The following is a 15,521-nucleotide window of genomic DNA, read 5'->3' as shown; positions in this document are numbered from 1 at the left end:
GAAAAATGGGCAAAAATATCAACAGGCAGTTTATAGGAAAAGAAATTAAAATGGCCCTTAAACATATGAAAAGAAGCTTGACTTTACTGATAATAAGAGAAATACAAATCAAGGCTAGACTGAGAGACCATTTTTCACCTTTCAGATTGGAAAAACCCAAAAAGCAGGATACTGCATCTTGCGGGGAGGCTGTGGGGAACTAGCATCCTGTATATGCTGCTGGGGGGTGGGGGGTGGGTGATGGATTCAGCTCTAGGCAGGCAATTCGGCACCATCTATCAAAAGTACAAATGTCGGGCTTCCCTGGTGGCGCAGTGGTTGAGAATCTGCCTGCCTATGCAGGGGACACGAGTTCGAGCCCTGGCCTGGGAGGATCCCACATGCCGCGTAGCAACTAGGCCCGTGAGCCACAACTACTGAGCCTGCGCGTCTGGAGCCTGTGCTCCACAACAAGAGAGGCCGCGATAGTGAGAGGCCCGCACACCGCGATGAAGAGTGGCCCCCGCTTGCCACAACTAGAGAAAGCCCTCGCACAGAAACGAAAACCCAACACAGCCAAAAATAAATAAATTAATAATAATAAAAAAAAAAGTACAAATGTCCTTTTGGCCAAGAAATTCACTCCTACAAACTTGCCTTTCACTCCTGCGTGAATTCACATTTGTACAAGGTTAATTATCACAGCAATGTTTGTCATAGTAAAGAAGTGGAACCTCCTAAAATCCCTCAATATGAGATGCATTAAATGCATTCTGATAGATCCTTGCAACGGAGTACTACTATGCAGCTGTGAAAAAGAACACAGCAGCACCAACAGGTTGAAAGGGGACGATCTTCAGGATAGACTGTTAAGTGGAAAAAGCGAGATGCAGAACAATGTGCAGGAGGAACACTAGAAATAAGTGACAGCGGTTCCTTGTCAGGGGGGACTGGTGGGAGCTGGACTGATGGGGGACTGGGTATTAGTATTTTCATGCTTTTTAATGCTTCAATTGTATCATCCTATTGAAAATGTAAATGAGTACCACAAAAATATTTTTAAAACCATGAGCTCACTTGGGCAGTCACCCCATGTGCAGCTGCCACCTGCCGTATAAGAACTGCCTCTGGGCACAGAAAAGCGCACAGCATACAGGCCTCCTGTGTTCTGGCTCCAGGCTGAGCCTCAGCAGAGCGGAGACCCTTTGTTCCAGCCCGCTCAGTGAGGAGAGTACCAGGCCATGTCTAGCTTTGCCTTGGCTGCCTGTGGTCCTCTGGTCCCCTGCCACCTGTGCACAGTGGCCTCCACGGGAGAGGTTCTCCCCAACAGGAAGTGGCCTCAGGGGAGCCCCAGGCCCTGTCCTGGCATGTTATTCACACATGGGCTGTCTTAGCACTCACCAGCCATGTCCAGGCCTGGCCAAAGTCTGTGGGACCCCTATTGGTTCCAGCCCAGCCCCAGGACTCTGGAGTTGGCAGAAGATACCCACTGACTCTGGGTGACTCTGGATTTCCCTGGGCTGGCGTATTCCTCCTCGGCCTCTCTACAGTGGGGAGTGTAATCCTGGGTGTCCTAGTAATGAGGTCCCTGAGGCCTTGCCTTCCTGGAGACATGAATCCCCCAAGTTACCTTCTGTTCTGTCTTGACTTTGGCATTGTAGAAGGAGACAGAATCAGGGCCCTCTGGCAGCATCGTCTGCTGCAGCCGGCTGAACCTGTCCTGGTCATCTTCTCCCTACAAGAGTCCCAACACAGCACAGTCCCTTAGCCTGGCGTTGTCAGGATCCACTCTGACAGGGCCTGTGGTGGGCATTAGGGCAGCCTCTCGCTGGGTCTGCAGACCTCCACCCAGGATAGCTCACAATCCCCCAGCCTCATGTTTTCCAGTGTCATCACGGACACCCTGTAACCACCACCAGGGCAAGATGAGCCACTCAAGAAGGGGTGCAGCAGCATGTGGTGGTTTCTCTGTCCTCATCCTTGATAACAGGGGAGAGACCTGTACCTGCCCACCTGCCTGGGCCAGCTGTAGGAGAGGCTGGGAGCAGCCGGTACACTGCCAAGCTTGTGGAGAGAACAGAGGACAAGGGGCACTGCCCACTGCCCTGTGCTCGTCACCATCCCCACCCCTGCCCTGTGCCACTCACCAGAGACACAATCCTGCTGAGAGGCATCATGCCTGGCCGGATGCTGCCACCTGGCTTCAGTGCCGCCTGCAGGTCCTCAGGGACAAAGAAGGACTCATTGTACCAGATGTCAAATTCTGTAGGGAGACAGGGAGATGGCACTGTGAGGGTGGGGAGTCCCTGAGGAAGCAGGTCAAGGCTGTGTCTGTCTGTCTGTCTTGTGCTTGTCACAGCTCACCCTCTCTTCACTTCCTGCTCCAGGGCCTCACCCTTTCCCATCTCCATCTCCTGCCCTCAGAATCCTGGAAACACACATCTAAAGCCCCGTCCAGGGACTTCCCTGGCAGTCCAGTGGTTAAGACTCCACTGCAGGCTTTGATCCCTGCAGCGGGAACTAGGGGAACTAGGATCCCGCATGGCCCAGGGCACAGCCAAAAAAAAGTCCTGTCCAGCCCCTGCCTCTGCCAGAGAAAAGTTCTGAAGCCACTTCTAGAACTCAGACGGTAGCCCTGCCCTGTGCCTCCTGGAACCCCAGGTGGCCAGCCAACCTTCCCAAACGGCACACCCATGAGCAGGCGATGTCGACACTGATCCACCAGGCGCTGGCAGTACTGGATCTCAGCCCTGAGGTCCTGTAGGTCCTGATACTCTGTCCGGTACTGCTTCTTGAGGTCTTTAAGCTTCAAGATCAGCAGGAATTCCTCCTCATCAATGATCATCAGCCCCTTGTTCTCATACTCGCCTGCAGGGGGAAGGAAGAGGTTAGGGAATGAGGTGCCCACCTGAGGTGGTCAGAAAGAGGGGAGAGTGCTGGCAAAGCATGAAGACAGGACCTGGGAAGGGCTGGGGTGCAGCATGGAGGTGGACAAGGCATGAGAAGGCCAGGCTACTAGGATATGTCTCACAGGGAGAGGGGGCTCAGGTCAGAGGACCACACTGGCATTTTTAGGACAAACAGGAGGGGTAGGCAGAGGAAAGGGTAGAGATGGCCCACGTTCCACGATTATTTTGATCTTAAACCCCACTAGCCAAAGATATCCAGTAAATACCTCTATTATACAGGTGTTTACCTTTTTTATAAATTATGTAAACAAGCTGCCGCCACTGGCTAGTACCACAAGGCAGTTGGGCAGGGTTCCTTATTAATAACAGTAGATGTAAACCCACATTTCAAATTGTCTTCTTGACGATTTCAGCATTCGCCAGCTACCTTCTTGTCAGAGAACATCAGACATCTTGTCGGATGGCTGTCAGAGGGCTCCAGGAGGAGAGGGGTCAGTCGTGCTATTAGTCATCTCCTCTACTCACTGTCTCTTTGTATGGACCTTTTCAGGTCTGTCAGTTTGAAAGGTTGTTAGGTTAAGACAAAATAACGATATCTGTGGAGCCACTCACCTGGCTGTCTACTGCTCACAGCACCTTGAAAGTTCAGCAAAGGCATCGTGTCAACACCCAGCCCGAGGACCCTTGGAGAGTGAGTCCTGTTTGTGACTGAGGTGTGTGGCCAGGGTGCACGAGGCAGTCCCCAGGCACCGGAGGAAAGCATTAGCACTTCCGCTGATGTTTACAGGGGAGAAGTGAGGCACATTAAGTGTCACTGACACCATTCATGGAGAGGCAAGGGTTCCAATTCAAGGTGTTTGCAGTGGGGTGGGGTGGGGGGGAGTGGTGTCCAGGGTAGCCCTCACCTTCAGTGCAGAGCAACCTGGTTTGCATGCTGTGGGCCTGATGTGGTCACTTTGATACAGACAAATCCGTCAGTCACAGAGTAGAGTCTTTACAGTACTCTGTTGACATGGGGAGTGACAACATCTTTTGTGCTACCCAGAGGTTCTCTGATTATCTCCACAGAAAACACTTATGAGAGCTGAACTTAAGATGATTTTTCTTTTTTTTTTTTTTTTTTTCCACAAAAGACTAATTAATGTCTCAAATTCAGTGACTGTTCTGGGCTGATAAGTGGCTGTCAGTCAAGGTACCTAGAAAATATTTTTAAAAATGAATTTACTCGATCTGTTCCCTTAAGATAAAGGTATTTTACTTGCTATTTTAACAACCAATGGGAAGAACAACTGCTTTCGGGGGGAAAGAGCAAAAATGTTTTTTGATACTGATAAAAGTTTAAATATTTTAACATATTGTTTATTTCTTCTTCAACCCATCCTTTAAAAATGTCCATTTTCAGGTATATTGAGGAGTAAGTGATATATCAGCATATATATTATTTAAAATATGTAAATATATAATAAGGGGTTGCATATTCAAAGGAGGTATGGGGGGACTTCCCTGGTGGCACAGTGGTTAAGACTCCACGTTCCCAATGCAGGGGACCCGGGTTCCATCCCTGGTCAGGGAACTAGAGCCCAAATGCGTGCTGCAACTAAGAGTTCGCATGCCACAACTAAGGAGCCCACGTGCCACAACTAAGGAGCCCTGGAGCTGCAACTAAGGAGCCCACCTGCCACAGCTAAAAACTGGTGTGGCCAAATAAATAAATATTAAAAAAAAAAAAAGGTGTAGGTAGAAGGCACAAAGAAGTGCTTGTTCGTCCTGCAAGGCCTTCACTCTAGAGGTTCTGGGTGGGGGCATGTCTGGAGCCATCATCACCCACCTTCCCCTACTTCCCAAACCCATGGAGGGCTTTGCCCTCTGGAACAGTGTGTTAACGCTTGGTCCATAGGGTATGAGCAAAGTAGCCCCAAGAATTTGGAAATAAAGTTGCCCTCTGAGAAATAAGTGAGTAAAATGCAACCTCTGTGAGTGAGATGATCCCCCTGACCTGCAGAAAACCAAGTGCCACCTGGAGATGCCCAGGTGATCAGTGAGATCATTCAAGAAGGCTGGCCTAGCATAGGGTTGTGATTTAGCAAGGGAAAGCCCAGTAACCGGTGGTGTGCCCTGCCTGTGAACAAGAGTGTGGCCTCTGAACCACCAGCCTCAGTGTTGGGATGGTTACTCATTAAAATGCAGGTTCTGGGCCCTGCTCCAGATTTCCTGAGTCAGAGCCACTGATTGCAGCCTAGGAATCTGTACTTGACCAGCCCTTCCAAATGAGTCCTCTGCTTACTCAAGCTTGAGGGTTCTTGGTGCCCATTGAAGGTATGGGCTGTGTCTGCCACTGGGACAAGGGCACCAGGTCAGGGTAACCGGGTTAGCACTCTCCCCACTCCCCACACAGGGGTCCCTGCTCGTTGAGCCTGAGGGCTTCCCACACCACCTGCCTTAAGAGACAAGACTTTGCTAGGCCAGTTTGTTGCGGGGTTGGCATGAGGAATGGTCTTAGTGACAGTGAATCACTTGGCCCCTGGTATCCACATTCTCATTCCCTCCTCAGTTTCTCATGTCTTGACCAGCACCCCTACCCCAATCAGACCACTGTGGTCAGTGAGGAGACAACACCAGGACCCATGGACCTTGTGGCGGTCGCCAGTCACCCATCTCCCTGGGGAAGTGTCTACAAGACCAACATTCTGTCCCTCCATGGGCAGAAGCACATATCAGATGGAAGGTCCAGCACTTAGATCTGAGATAATGCAAGAAAGGGGACGTGCAGGCAGAAGCTAGCTGACAGGGAAGGACTCTGTGGTTCCCCAGGGCTGACTAGAGCCAAGTGATGACCCAGGGATGAAGCCTGCACCCCAACATCCCCTGCTGGCCCCCTTCCAACTCAGTCCTCCAGTGCCCAAGGCTGCCCCATCCCGAGCAGGATGACTCAGATCCCACTGTCCCCCAACTATCTTCCCATCACCTTTACCTTGCTTCTCTCGTAGTGACTTGTGGAAATTTAGTGCCTCCTTGGTCATGTCGATCTCCCGCTTGATGGCATTGATGCGCTGTGTGGTCTCGCTGGCCCTTTTCCTCCGCTCGTTCAAAATGGATTTGTTTTCTTTGAAGATGCGGTTGATCTCACTACCCCGTTCGTTCTTAAAGTCCTCAAAGGCCACAGGCTTGGCGGGTGGGGTGCTGGGCCTGAAGATGGAGGGGAAGGAGGAGGGAGAAATGGTGCAGCTGTCTTGGAGCCACCAGGCACTTCACCTTTCTTCCCTGGGGCTTCCGTAAGCAGGTCAGAATTCCTGGGCACCACCTACCCCAGATGGGAGCTAAACTGTGTAGGAATCATTCTCTCGTCTCTGTTTTACTGAGCACACAAGGGCACGTGACTATTGCAGAAAATGAGGAAAGTAAGGAAAAGTTACACAAAAAAAAACCCCAAATACCACTCATTACCTATTGGCAACCACACTTTGGTGTATCTCCTTCATTTCTTTGATAACTGTTTTAATATTTGGAGTCATGCAATATGTATAATTTTACATCTTACTTTTTTCACAGAAGCATTCTTTCATGCTATTAAAAACTCTTTGAGAACTCTAGTTAATAAGATATAAGATGAAGTGCTGGGCAGGGGAAAGTAGATTGTCTGCAACTTACTTTGAAATCCATTTTTTGAAAAAAGATGGATGGAAGGATGGAGAGAAAGACATATGATGAAATACTATGGTAACATTAATGGTAGAATCAAGAGGGTGTTCACTATACAATTCTTCCAACTTCTCTGAATGTTTGGAAGTGTTCACAGGCTGGGGAAAAATTCTTCATGTACATCTTTGTACATTTCAAGGGCAGAGAAAATGATTCACTTAGTGCCCTTTCCCTAATGTCAACTATTGAAGGTGTTACCAAAATTTTTTTCTTTTGCTTTTTAAATTAATGACACAATCTTTTTGTATAAATCTTTGTCTACATCTCTAATTACTTCCTCAGGATAGATTCCTAAAAACTCAATCACTGACTCACCACAGAGAGGAACTGGGTGGCTGGAGGAATGGTCTCATACCTGAGAATTTTGTATCTTTTGAATATATTACTTATTCAAAATATGCAAATTTAATTATTCAAATAATTGCTATTTGGAGGGTCTAAAATGATTCCGTGTATAATTGTGTATCTTGGATGACTCCTGAGGTTGAACCATTTTGCACGTGTATAAGCCATCATATTTCTTCTTTTTTGGACTGTGCTCCTAGTCTTTGCCTATTACCCCCATTTTATTTCTCTTCTATCTGCAGGTGCTCTTTCCTTGTCATACGCTGATTTTCTGTGATCTGGTGCAGGAGTTACTGTTAGATGGTCACCTGGGTGGGCGTAATTCCTCCTTTGGGGATTCCGAGGCAAGGGGCTCAATACTGGAGGTCTCCCGGTCCTGCAGAAGCATGTCTTTGACATCTCCATCCTTGGAGGATGGGGTCAACTGGGTCTTGGAGGTGGAAGCATCCAACTCCTTGCCACTTACAGGGCTGCTGGCACCCTCCTTTCTTGCCAAGGAGCTGGAAGGAGAACGCAGGGAGACCCAAGGCTCAGTGTCTCTGATGCTGAGGGGAGTAATCTTGCTCAGCACTCATACACCAGAAGCCCCAGCCCACTCAGCTCCTATCTTGAACATAAACCCAGGCCAAAGGGCAAAGAGTACAACCCTAAGCCATGCAGATGGGGAGGAAGAGGAGAGAATTTCTCTCCCTTTTGTTAGAACAAGAAGTCCTCCTTCCAGCAGTCTCAGCAGGAGACACCTGGGAAAAATGGGCAGTCTCCAGTTTGGAAGCATATGGACATTTGGGGTGGGCCACAGGCTCTAAGGAGCATCATGGCTGCTGAGGTATTAGTCACACAGGCATCCCTGGGAAGGAGTAGCAGAGCCCCCACCCAGGGTGCGTCTGTCTGCAGACCAACAGTAAAGAGAGACACGTCTGACCCGCTGCTCTGATCAGTCCCCGACTTGCTCTCCCACCTCTGTCAGTGCCCACACCAGCTCCCCGGAAAGTAGCCATCCTCCCTCTCCAACTGATGGCACCCGGGGTCCTCCCTCCCAGAGAGGTACATGTGAGCAGGACTGAACTAAAGGGAGGATATACATGGCTCCTTCCACTGTTTCCTTCTCTTTTCTTCTTCTTGCAACAGGTGTGGCTTGGGGGAACCAAGCCTCGATCCATTTGTTACTGTACTAATTACCCAACGGCAGAACAGAGAGGGTGGGGGTGTGACCTCCCTTCCTGAAGAGGCAGGAGGAGGCCAGGGCATCCTCCTACCCGACTCCAATACTGCATGTGACAGTTTTCTACAATCAGCTCTGGCCCGTGTCCTTTTACAAGTGATAATGGTAACAACATATTTGTATTGAGGTCTTCCAGGGACAGGAATTGCATTTACTCACTTATCCTCAAAACCACCCCAGTGACTGATGCTATTATTGTTATTATACCCATTTTAGGGATGAGGAAACAGAGGCAGAGAGGCTCTTACACCTCACTGGGGTGACCCCCGTGGGTGAAAGAACTACTGAGCAGGGAGGTGAGCCCAGGCATTACCTCCAGAGCGTGTGCTTTGTCCACCACGACACAGCACTTCCCAGGGAGGCTGGTTCATTAAGGGAACCTTGACACCCTGCATCTACAAACGAGTCTTGCCTGAAAGGTGAGCTGGAGTTTTTAGGTGATGTGTGTGCCAATTAGCCGGGTCACAGAAGGAACCTGGTGGTGGGAGCTGGGTTTCCACATGAAGTACCGGAGGGCGAGTGCCAGCCTGGCTTCTCACTTCCACTCTACCACACCTTAGCAATGTGACCTTGGAATGAATTCCCCTCTCTGAGCCTTGGTTTCCTCATTAGTTAAAATGGAGACATGAACTCCCACCTCGTGGAACTGCTGTGAGGATGACAGGTGACCAGCCCCAGCCTGGGCCCCACAGATGCTGCTAGTATTGGCAGGAGAGGTCTCCATTGTGACTACCCCATAACTAAGATACCGGGGGAAGGGAGGGACAGCTCATGTCCTCCCTTTCACCAGCCAAGGAGGGCCAGGTGCTGATCAGCTGGAGCAGCAGGAAGGTCACTCACCTGAGCTGCTCTTTGAACATCTTCTTGGACTTGGATTTCTTCCCGGGTCTGGTCGAGAAAGGGGCGACTCCGAGTCCGAAGCCTTGTCCGTCAGGCTCGCCCACTAGGTGGCCGTCATCATCCACGAGCCCTGCCTGGACAGAGGCCAGTTGCAGGTCTATGGTTAAATTAAGGGTTCAGGCTCCCTGGGGAACCAGGTGTATATGGACCAAAGGTGGACATGTTCATCCCACACACCGAGATGCGGCTCCTGCTGATGTCACTTCAGGCTGTCCCCAGCAGAGCTGTCTTTGACCACCCTACCCAATGTCCACTTCCTACATCAACTCCTCTCATGGTCTGGTGTCTCATTCCATACGCTGAGGCTCTTGGGGCCCGTTTCCAACCTAACTCTGGGAATTGGTCTTGTTTACTACTAGCCACATCTCCATTTTATGGAGAACATTTTGAACTCATATGCGGTTTACTCCTGCCTGGGTCACCCCATGCTCATGCTGGTGTTACCTTTATCTGTCGCAACCCTAGATCTGCTTTAATGCAAGACACTCACTGTCTCTGGAAAGATCTGGGGATGGAAAAATCTGATGTGAGTCTTGTCGGCAAGAGGCAATTGTGCTTACCTTCTGGACAGCAGAGATGGCTTCAAAGTCATTCTTGTCTATGAGGGTGTACTTCCTGCGCAAAGTGGATTCCACTTCCTGTTCCTGTTGGCTTGGGAGAGAGAGTGAAAGAACCCATCACAGCTGGGGCCATGCTGAACCCACTGGGCAAGCACCAACTACTGGAGTTAGAAGTTGTTTGTGTGTGGCCCCTGCGGCAGAGCCACATCCTCATCATGAACCAGATCAGACCAAAAACGCTCATTCCCCTGCTCTCCACTCCCCAGTGTGTGTACCCATTGTCCAGCCCCCAAATCTGCAGGGGCCATCTTATGTGCCAAGCACAACTGCTCTAAGATGACCTTTAACAAGGACTGTAAGCCTACCTCGGCACCATGCTTCCCCACCTGTCTGTCTCTAACAGGCCCTTCAAAATCACATACCCAGCTTCTGTGATACCATCCAGCATCAGGCAGTCAGGCTACAGGTATGTCTGTACCCAAATAAACCACAAATCCCTCCTGAGGTGGGGAGGCGGGTGTGGGGAGTATCAAAGTGTCCTGCTCCGGCCATCTTCAGGGCTGGCACTCCACAAGGACCTCCTGTCCAATTAATAAACTCAGGAAACCAGGGACCGCCTCGTCTCTGAGTAGCCCTTGAATGGAGGGTTGTCCTCCCCACTTCCCCCAGGGGAAGGGCAGGGCAGGAGGATATAAGAGCTCAGGGGCAGAGGCTGTCGGGGACACCCAGGGCCTGCCATACCCAGAGGCCTCTGATCTGGCTCCTCACACACCAGAGAGAAGGCAGTGTACTTGGAGACCGGCATCCATACCATGGGAAATGAAAATGGCAGCCTGACGTAGCAGTGGGGCGGATGGGGTGGGCCCCTTACCTCAGAACCACCCGGAACTGGTTGAACACCTCCTGGATCTGTCTGAGGTTGATTATCTGGAGGGAAGAGAACAAGGCAGAGGTTAGACCAAGGGCACCACGGGACCAAGGCTTTGTCTGTGTTAGTAGAGAAACCAGGACCCCTTGGCTAACCCGTGGACCATCTGTCTCAAGAATGGGACATCTGGGACTTCCCTGGTAGCACAGTGGTTAAGAATCCGCCTGCCAATGCAGGGGACACGGGTTTGATCCCTGGTCTGGGAAGATCCCACAGGCCACAGAGCAACTAGGCCTGTGCGCCACAACTACTGAGCCTGCACTCTAGAGCCTGCGAGCCACAACTGCTGAAGCCCACGCGCCTAGAGCCCGTGCTCCTCAACAAGAGAAGCCACCGCAATGAGAAGCCCGCACACCATGACGAAGAGTAGCCCCCGCTCACTGCAACTAGAGAAAGCCTGTGCGCAGCGACAAAGACCCAACGCAGCGAAAAGTTTAAAAAAAAAAAAAAAAGAATTGGACATCTGCCAGCACCCTCTCAGGAAAGTGGCAGGCCAGCCCTCCTCGAGAACAGAGAAACACCTGATTAGTAGTTTTAAAACTATTTACCACGACTATAATAATCACCTTTTCTGAGTGAAGACCTCTATAAAATTAAAATGACTCTAGTTCTTGAGAATACTAAGAAAACATTTAAATAGAATTTATTGTCCTCAGCTCTCTCCTGCTTCCAAAAGGTTCCATTACGAACCTTTCTGTGTGGGCACAGACACACTCACCTGTGGCTGGAGGAAGGCCATCAGCCTCCCTCTTGGGCCTATAGCCCACCAGCATTACCCGCGACGCCTTGGTCAGTCTGGGGCTGCCCTTACTAGGAAGACCAGAGCAGCCTGCCTCTCAGTTGTCCCAGGCTTGCCTCTGGCAGCTGCTCACAGTAACAGGTCGGGCGAGGTTCTGCCCATGAGCTCCCTGATGAGAGGTCTGCCAGCCTGTGCTATAAAAACAATGCATCTTTCCCTGTGTGGCTGCTGTCTCTTCCTCCTTGGCCCACTCCAGCATGGGCCCTGGGGGGTCTGCCTTGTAGACAACCAGCATGACCATCATCCTTTAATGCCCTCACTCTGCCTGGCACAGTGAAGCCCCTGAGGTGCTGCATCTCAGTTCATCCCAGCTCGGTTTCCCTCCCCACCACACCGTACAGGTGAGGCCACCAGAGTACACAAGCTTGAGCATTTTCCTGAGGTCACTCAGCAAGGAGACAGCTGAGCTGAGATTCGATCCAGGGTAGCCTAGCTCCAGGGTCCACACTTGTGCCCCCAGCGATGGACCACCTCCTGTGTATTCAAGGCTGTTTAAGGCTGTCAGCCACTCTGTGGGTCACCCACAGCCCTGCAACCCTAAACATGGATGCCAAGGCCCTGAGGTGGGCTAAAGGGCCCTGAGGCCGGGAGTCCAGCACCACCTACCCTACACCCCCTGTACCCTCTCAGTGTGAGGTTCCAAGGCTAGCACAGCACGCATCGGGGTGTGGCCAGGAGATGGAGGCCCGGGCCAGCTGGACACGGTGGTCCTGAGGGGCTCCTTACATCAATCTCGTCCAGCGTTCCCTCCAGGTACCTCCGCACCTGGGAGTTGATCTCGGCAATTTGAATTTCATCCATGGGGTCATAGTTAACAAGGGTACGGTTGGCCTTGGAGGAGGAAAAGGAACATGTTGTTAAGCTCCAAGCACCCAAGCCCAAGCGGGGTGGCAGGGACCATTCTGAGAACCATAGTGGGGAAGTTGGGCACAGACCCTGGCTGCCCAAGCCAGCTCCATTCCCTTCATCACCACGTCCTGGCAAGGAGGGCCTGACTCACAGGCCAGGTGTTCAGGTCATCAAGGGACAACCAGGTAGGGCGGGGAAGGAAAGGCTGCCCAACAGGGGGCCTGCTACTCCAAACAAGGGGGTTCTGCTGACTGAGTCTCAGCAGACTCTGTAGGATGAGGGCCACAGGAGGGAGGGGGCAGCCTCTGCCTTGAGGCTCCTCTGGACCATGAGCATTAGCTCAGACAGGCTACTGGAGGACTCCTGCCCCCACCCCCTACCTTCATGGCTCCCTGCTGCTGTCCCCACCCGACCATCCAGCCTTGGTCAGGGGCCACCTCTCCTGACCTTGACCCATCATGCTGTCTGCCCCTGTACCCCTGCCAGGCCTCTGGCCCCTGCCCCTCATCCCCCCACCTACTGCCTGACACCCCTGTCCACATCTTCTTGTTTGTCCAGTGTCCCTGCCTACCAGACATTTCTGGTCCCCCAGCACTTCTGCCCCACCCCGGAGTCTCTCTACTCGGCCCCTGACGCATCTGGCCCCCTGTCCACCCAGTCCCTCTGCCCACCGAACTGGCTCTGCTCATCCAGCATCCCTGCCCTGACCCTTTGCCCCCTCCCAACCTAGCCCTTCTGCCCACCTGGTACCCTGACCCTAGTCCCTCTAGCATTCTGGCAACCATGCCCCACCACCACCTCTAGCCCCTTACCAGGCTGTCATGGATGGCTAGTTCCTGCTTGAGCAGTGCCAGCTCCTTCTCCAGGTTCTTGACCATTCGCTGCCAGGGAAACATATTGTGGGGTGGGGGTGGGGTGAGGGGGAAAGCAGGGAGGACAGTCAGAGAAGCCACCCTGCCTCTTCCATATCAAGCCTATAATTCCCCACCCGTGCCTGGACATCCTGGCTCTTCCAGGTAATCCATGGGGCGTGATCTCAGCATCCGGATGATTCCCTCCCCACTCCCCAACTGGGTAACTTTAGGGTTTGAGGGGTCTGCCTCTTACTGCAGAGGAGACTGAGAACAGAGTGAGCACAGGCACCCCTAGGGCCACCTCAAACCTGACTCCCAGGAGCTCCAGTCCAACAGGGTAATGGCCCTCTCAGTGCAGCCCATGCCTCCAGGATGCACTGACCCTCATCCTTCCCAACCACTACACAAAGCATTACCATTCCCCACTGATAATCAGGTGTGCCACCTCCAATTTATTGCTGCTACAAAAAATGCTGCAAAACATCTTTGCACTTACATCTTTGTGTACGAGAACACAGTGATGTATGAGCTCTATGTGATCTGTCCCATTACTTCTTTCCTCCTCTTTCCCTCCTGCTCACTCCATTCCCACCAAATGGGCACATTCCTGCCTCTGCATTGTCTGTCCCCTCTGCCTGGGACACTCTTCTCCCAGGTATTTCCATGGCTCACCTCCCTCAAGTCTTTGTTCAAAAGCTTCTAAATTAGGCGCATCTCTATCACCTCATGTAAAACTGCAATCCCCTCCCCACCCTCACACCACTCTTTTTTAAAATCTTGCTCTACTTTTCTTTCATAGAACATACCCTAGAGCAGTGTTGTCTAATAGAACTTGCTGTAATGATGAAAATGTTCTGTGTTTGTGCTGCAAGCCACATAAAGCTATTGAACACTTAAAATGTGACTGGTGGGACCAAGGAAGTGAAATTTTAATTTTATTTAATTTTACTGATTTCAGGGGACTTCCCTGGTGGTCCAGTGGTTCAGACTCCGCACTTCCACTGCAGTGGGCACGAGTTCGATCCCTGGTTGGGGAATTAGGATCCCGCATGCCGTGTAGCACAGCCAAAAAACAAATTTTTTTTTACTGATTTCAGTAGCCACATGTGAGTAGTGGCTACTGTATTGGACAGTGAAGCTCTACAACTTACCTATTTTGGTTTTAAGAAAAATTATATATATTTAAGGTGTACAACATGATGTTTTTGGGTTTTTTTTGCGGCACGCGGGCCTCTCACTGTTGTGGCCTCTCCCGTTGCGGAGCACAGGCTCTGGATGTGCAGGCTCAGCGGCCATGGCTCACGGGCCCAGCCGCTTCACGGCATGTGGGATCTTCCCGGACCGGGGCCCGAACCCGTGTCCCCTGCATCGGCAGGTGGACTCTCAACCATTGCGCCACCAGGGAAGCCCCAACATGATGTTTTGATATACGTGTACACAGTGAAATGATTACTACAGTCAAGCTAATTAACATATCCACTAGTTACCATTTTTTGTGTGTGTGGTATGAGCATCTGAGATCTACTTTCATAGCAAATTTTCAGTACACAATACACTACTATTAATTATAGTCACCATGCTGTACATTAGGTCCCCAGAACTAATTCATCTTAGAACTAAAAATATGTACCCTTTGACCAACATCTCCCCATTTTTCAGCCTGCCCCCACCCCACTCCTGGTAATCACTGCTCTACTTTCTGCTTCTACGAATTTGACTTTGTTAGGTTCCACATATAAATGAGATCATGCAGTATTTTTCTTTCTGTGTCTGGCTTATTTCACTTAGCATAATGTCCTCTAGGTTCATCCATGTTGTCTTAAATAAGCAAATCTAGAAATGACTGATTTCTTATGTTTAGTATATCTATCTCTCCCACCCCCGGCAGACTGTCAGCTCTTCAAAGACAGAGATTTGTGTTTCTGTTGGTACACCGATACGTCCCAAGTGCTTCAAAAAGTGCCTGGCACATAGTAAGTACTCCAGAAATTTTAGCTGAGTGAATAAATGATACATTTCTAGAAGCAGAATTGCTTAGTCATTTTACATTTGATAGATACTGTCCTAGTGTTTTTCATATAAGAAGCACAAGGGACTTCGTGCTGAGAACCTTCACTGTGAACAACAGGGCTTCCTTTAGTTGTCAAAAAATGGCCACTGGAGGGAGCCCCTGATAACTGGTTCTCAGCACTGGTGACCAAAGCTGTGATCAGTCTGTAGCAAGGGGTCCTGGTGTCCTGGTGGCTCAGTGGCAAATCAGGGCACAAAGCCTGAACTCAAGACACATGACCAGCGTCCAGATTCTGACTCTGCCCCTCTGGGCATCCTCAAGATGGTCCTTCAGGCGGACTCCCTGTGAGGTGAACGGGAGAGGACTGGTGGCCGGCCCCTACTCATCTCCATCCCCTCCTCTCAGCTGAGGGATCTCAGCTCTAGAAAATGCACTATGCCCAGCTAGGAAAAGTCAGGCTGAGCTG

At 50.9% G+C, this 15,521-nt stretch overlaps 1 protein-coding gene across 1 annotated transcript in view; it reads right to left on the bottom strand.

Moving 5' to 3' along the window:
• KIF9 (kinesin family member 9) overlaps window positions 1–15,521 on the bottom strand; it is a 47,452-nt gene that overhangs the window by 6,906 nt on the left and 25,025 nt on the right. The window contains exons 11-20 of the mRNA XM_060162111.1: window positions 13,003–13,071; window positions 12,068–12,172; window positions 10,486–10,541; window positions 9,615–9,705; window positions 8,995–9,128; window positions 7,241–7,432; window positions 5,860–6,074; window positions 2,671–2,847; window positions 2,127–2,242; window positions 1,610–1,714 (exon numbers count right to left, since the gene is read on the bottom strand). Of these exons, the coding sequence (XP_060018094.1) occupies window positions 1,610–1,714; window positions 2,127–2,242; window positions 2,671–2,847; window positions 5,860–6,074; window positions 7,241–7,432; window positions 8,995–9,128; window positions 9,615–9,705; window positions 10,486–10,541; window positions 12,068–12,172; window positions 13,003–13,071 (1,260 nt within the window). The remainder of the gene's footprint in view (window positions 1–1,609; window positions 1,715–2,126; window positions 2,243–2,670; window positions 2,848–5,859; window positions 6,075–7,240; window positions 7,433–8,994; window positions 9,129–9,614; window positions 9,706–10,485; window positions 10,542–12,067; window positions 12,173–13,002; window positions 13,072–15,521) is intronic.

Source organism: Lagenorhynchus albirostris, chromosome 10 (assembly GCF_949774975.1).
Source record: "Lagenorhynchus albirostris chromosome 10, mLagAlb1.1, whole genome shotgun sequence".
Lineage (NCBI taxonomy): Eukaryota > Metazoa > Chordata > Mammalia > Artiodactyla > Delphinidae > Lagenorhynchus > Lagenorhynchus albirostris.
Note: the sequence above shows the minus strand (reverse complement) of the source record. Positions and strands in the feature narration are given on the sequence as shown.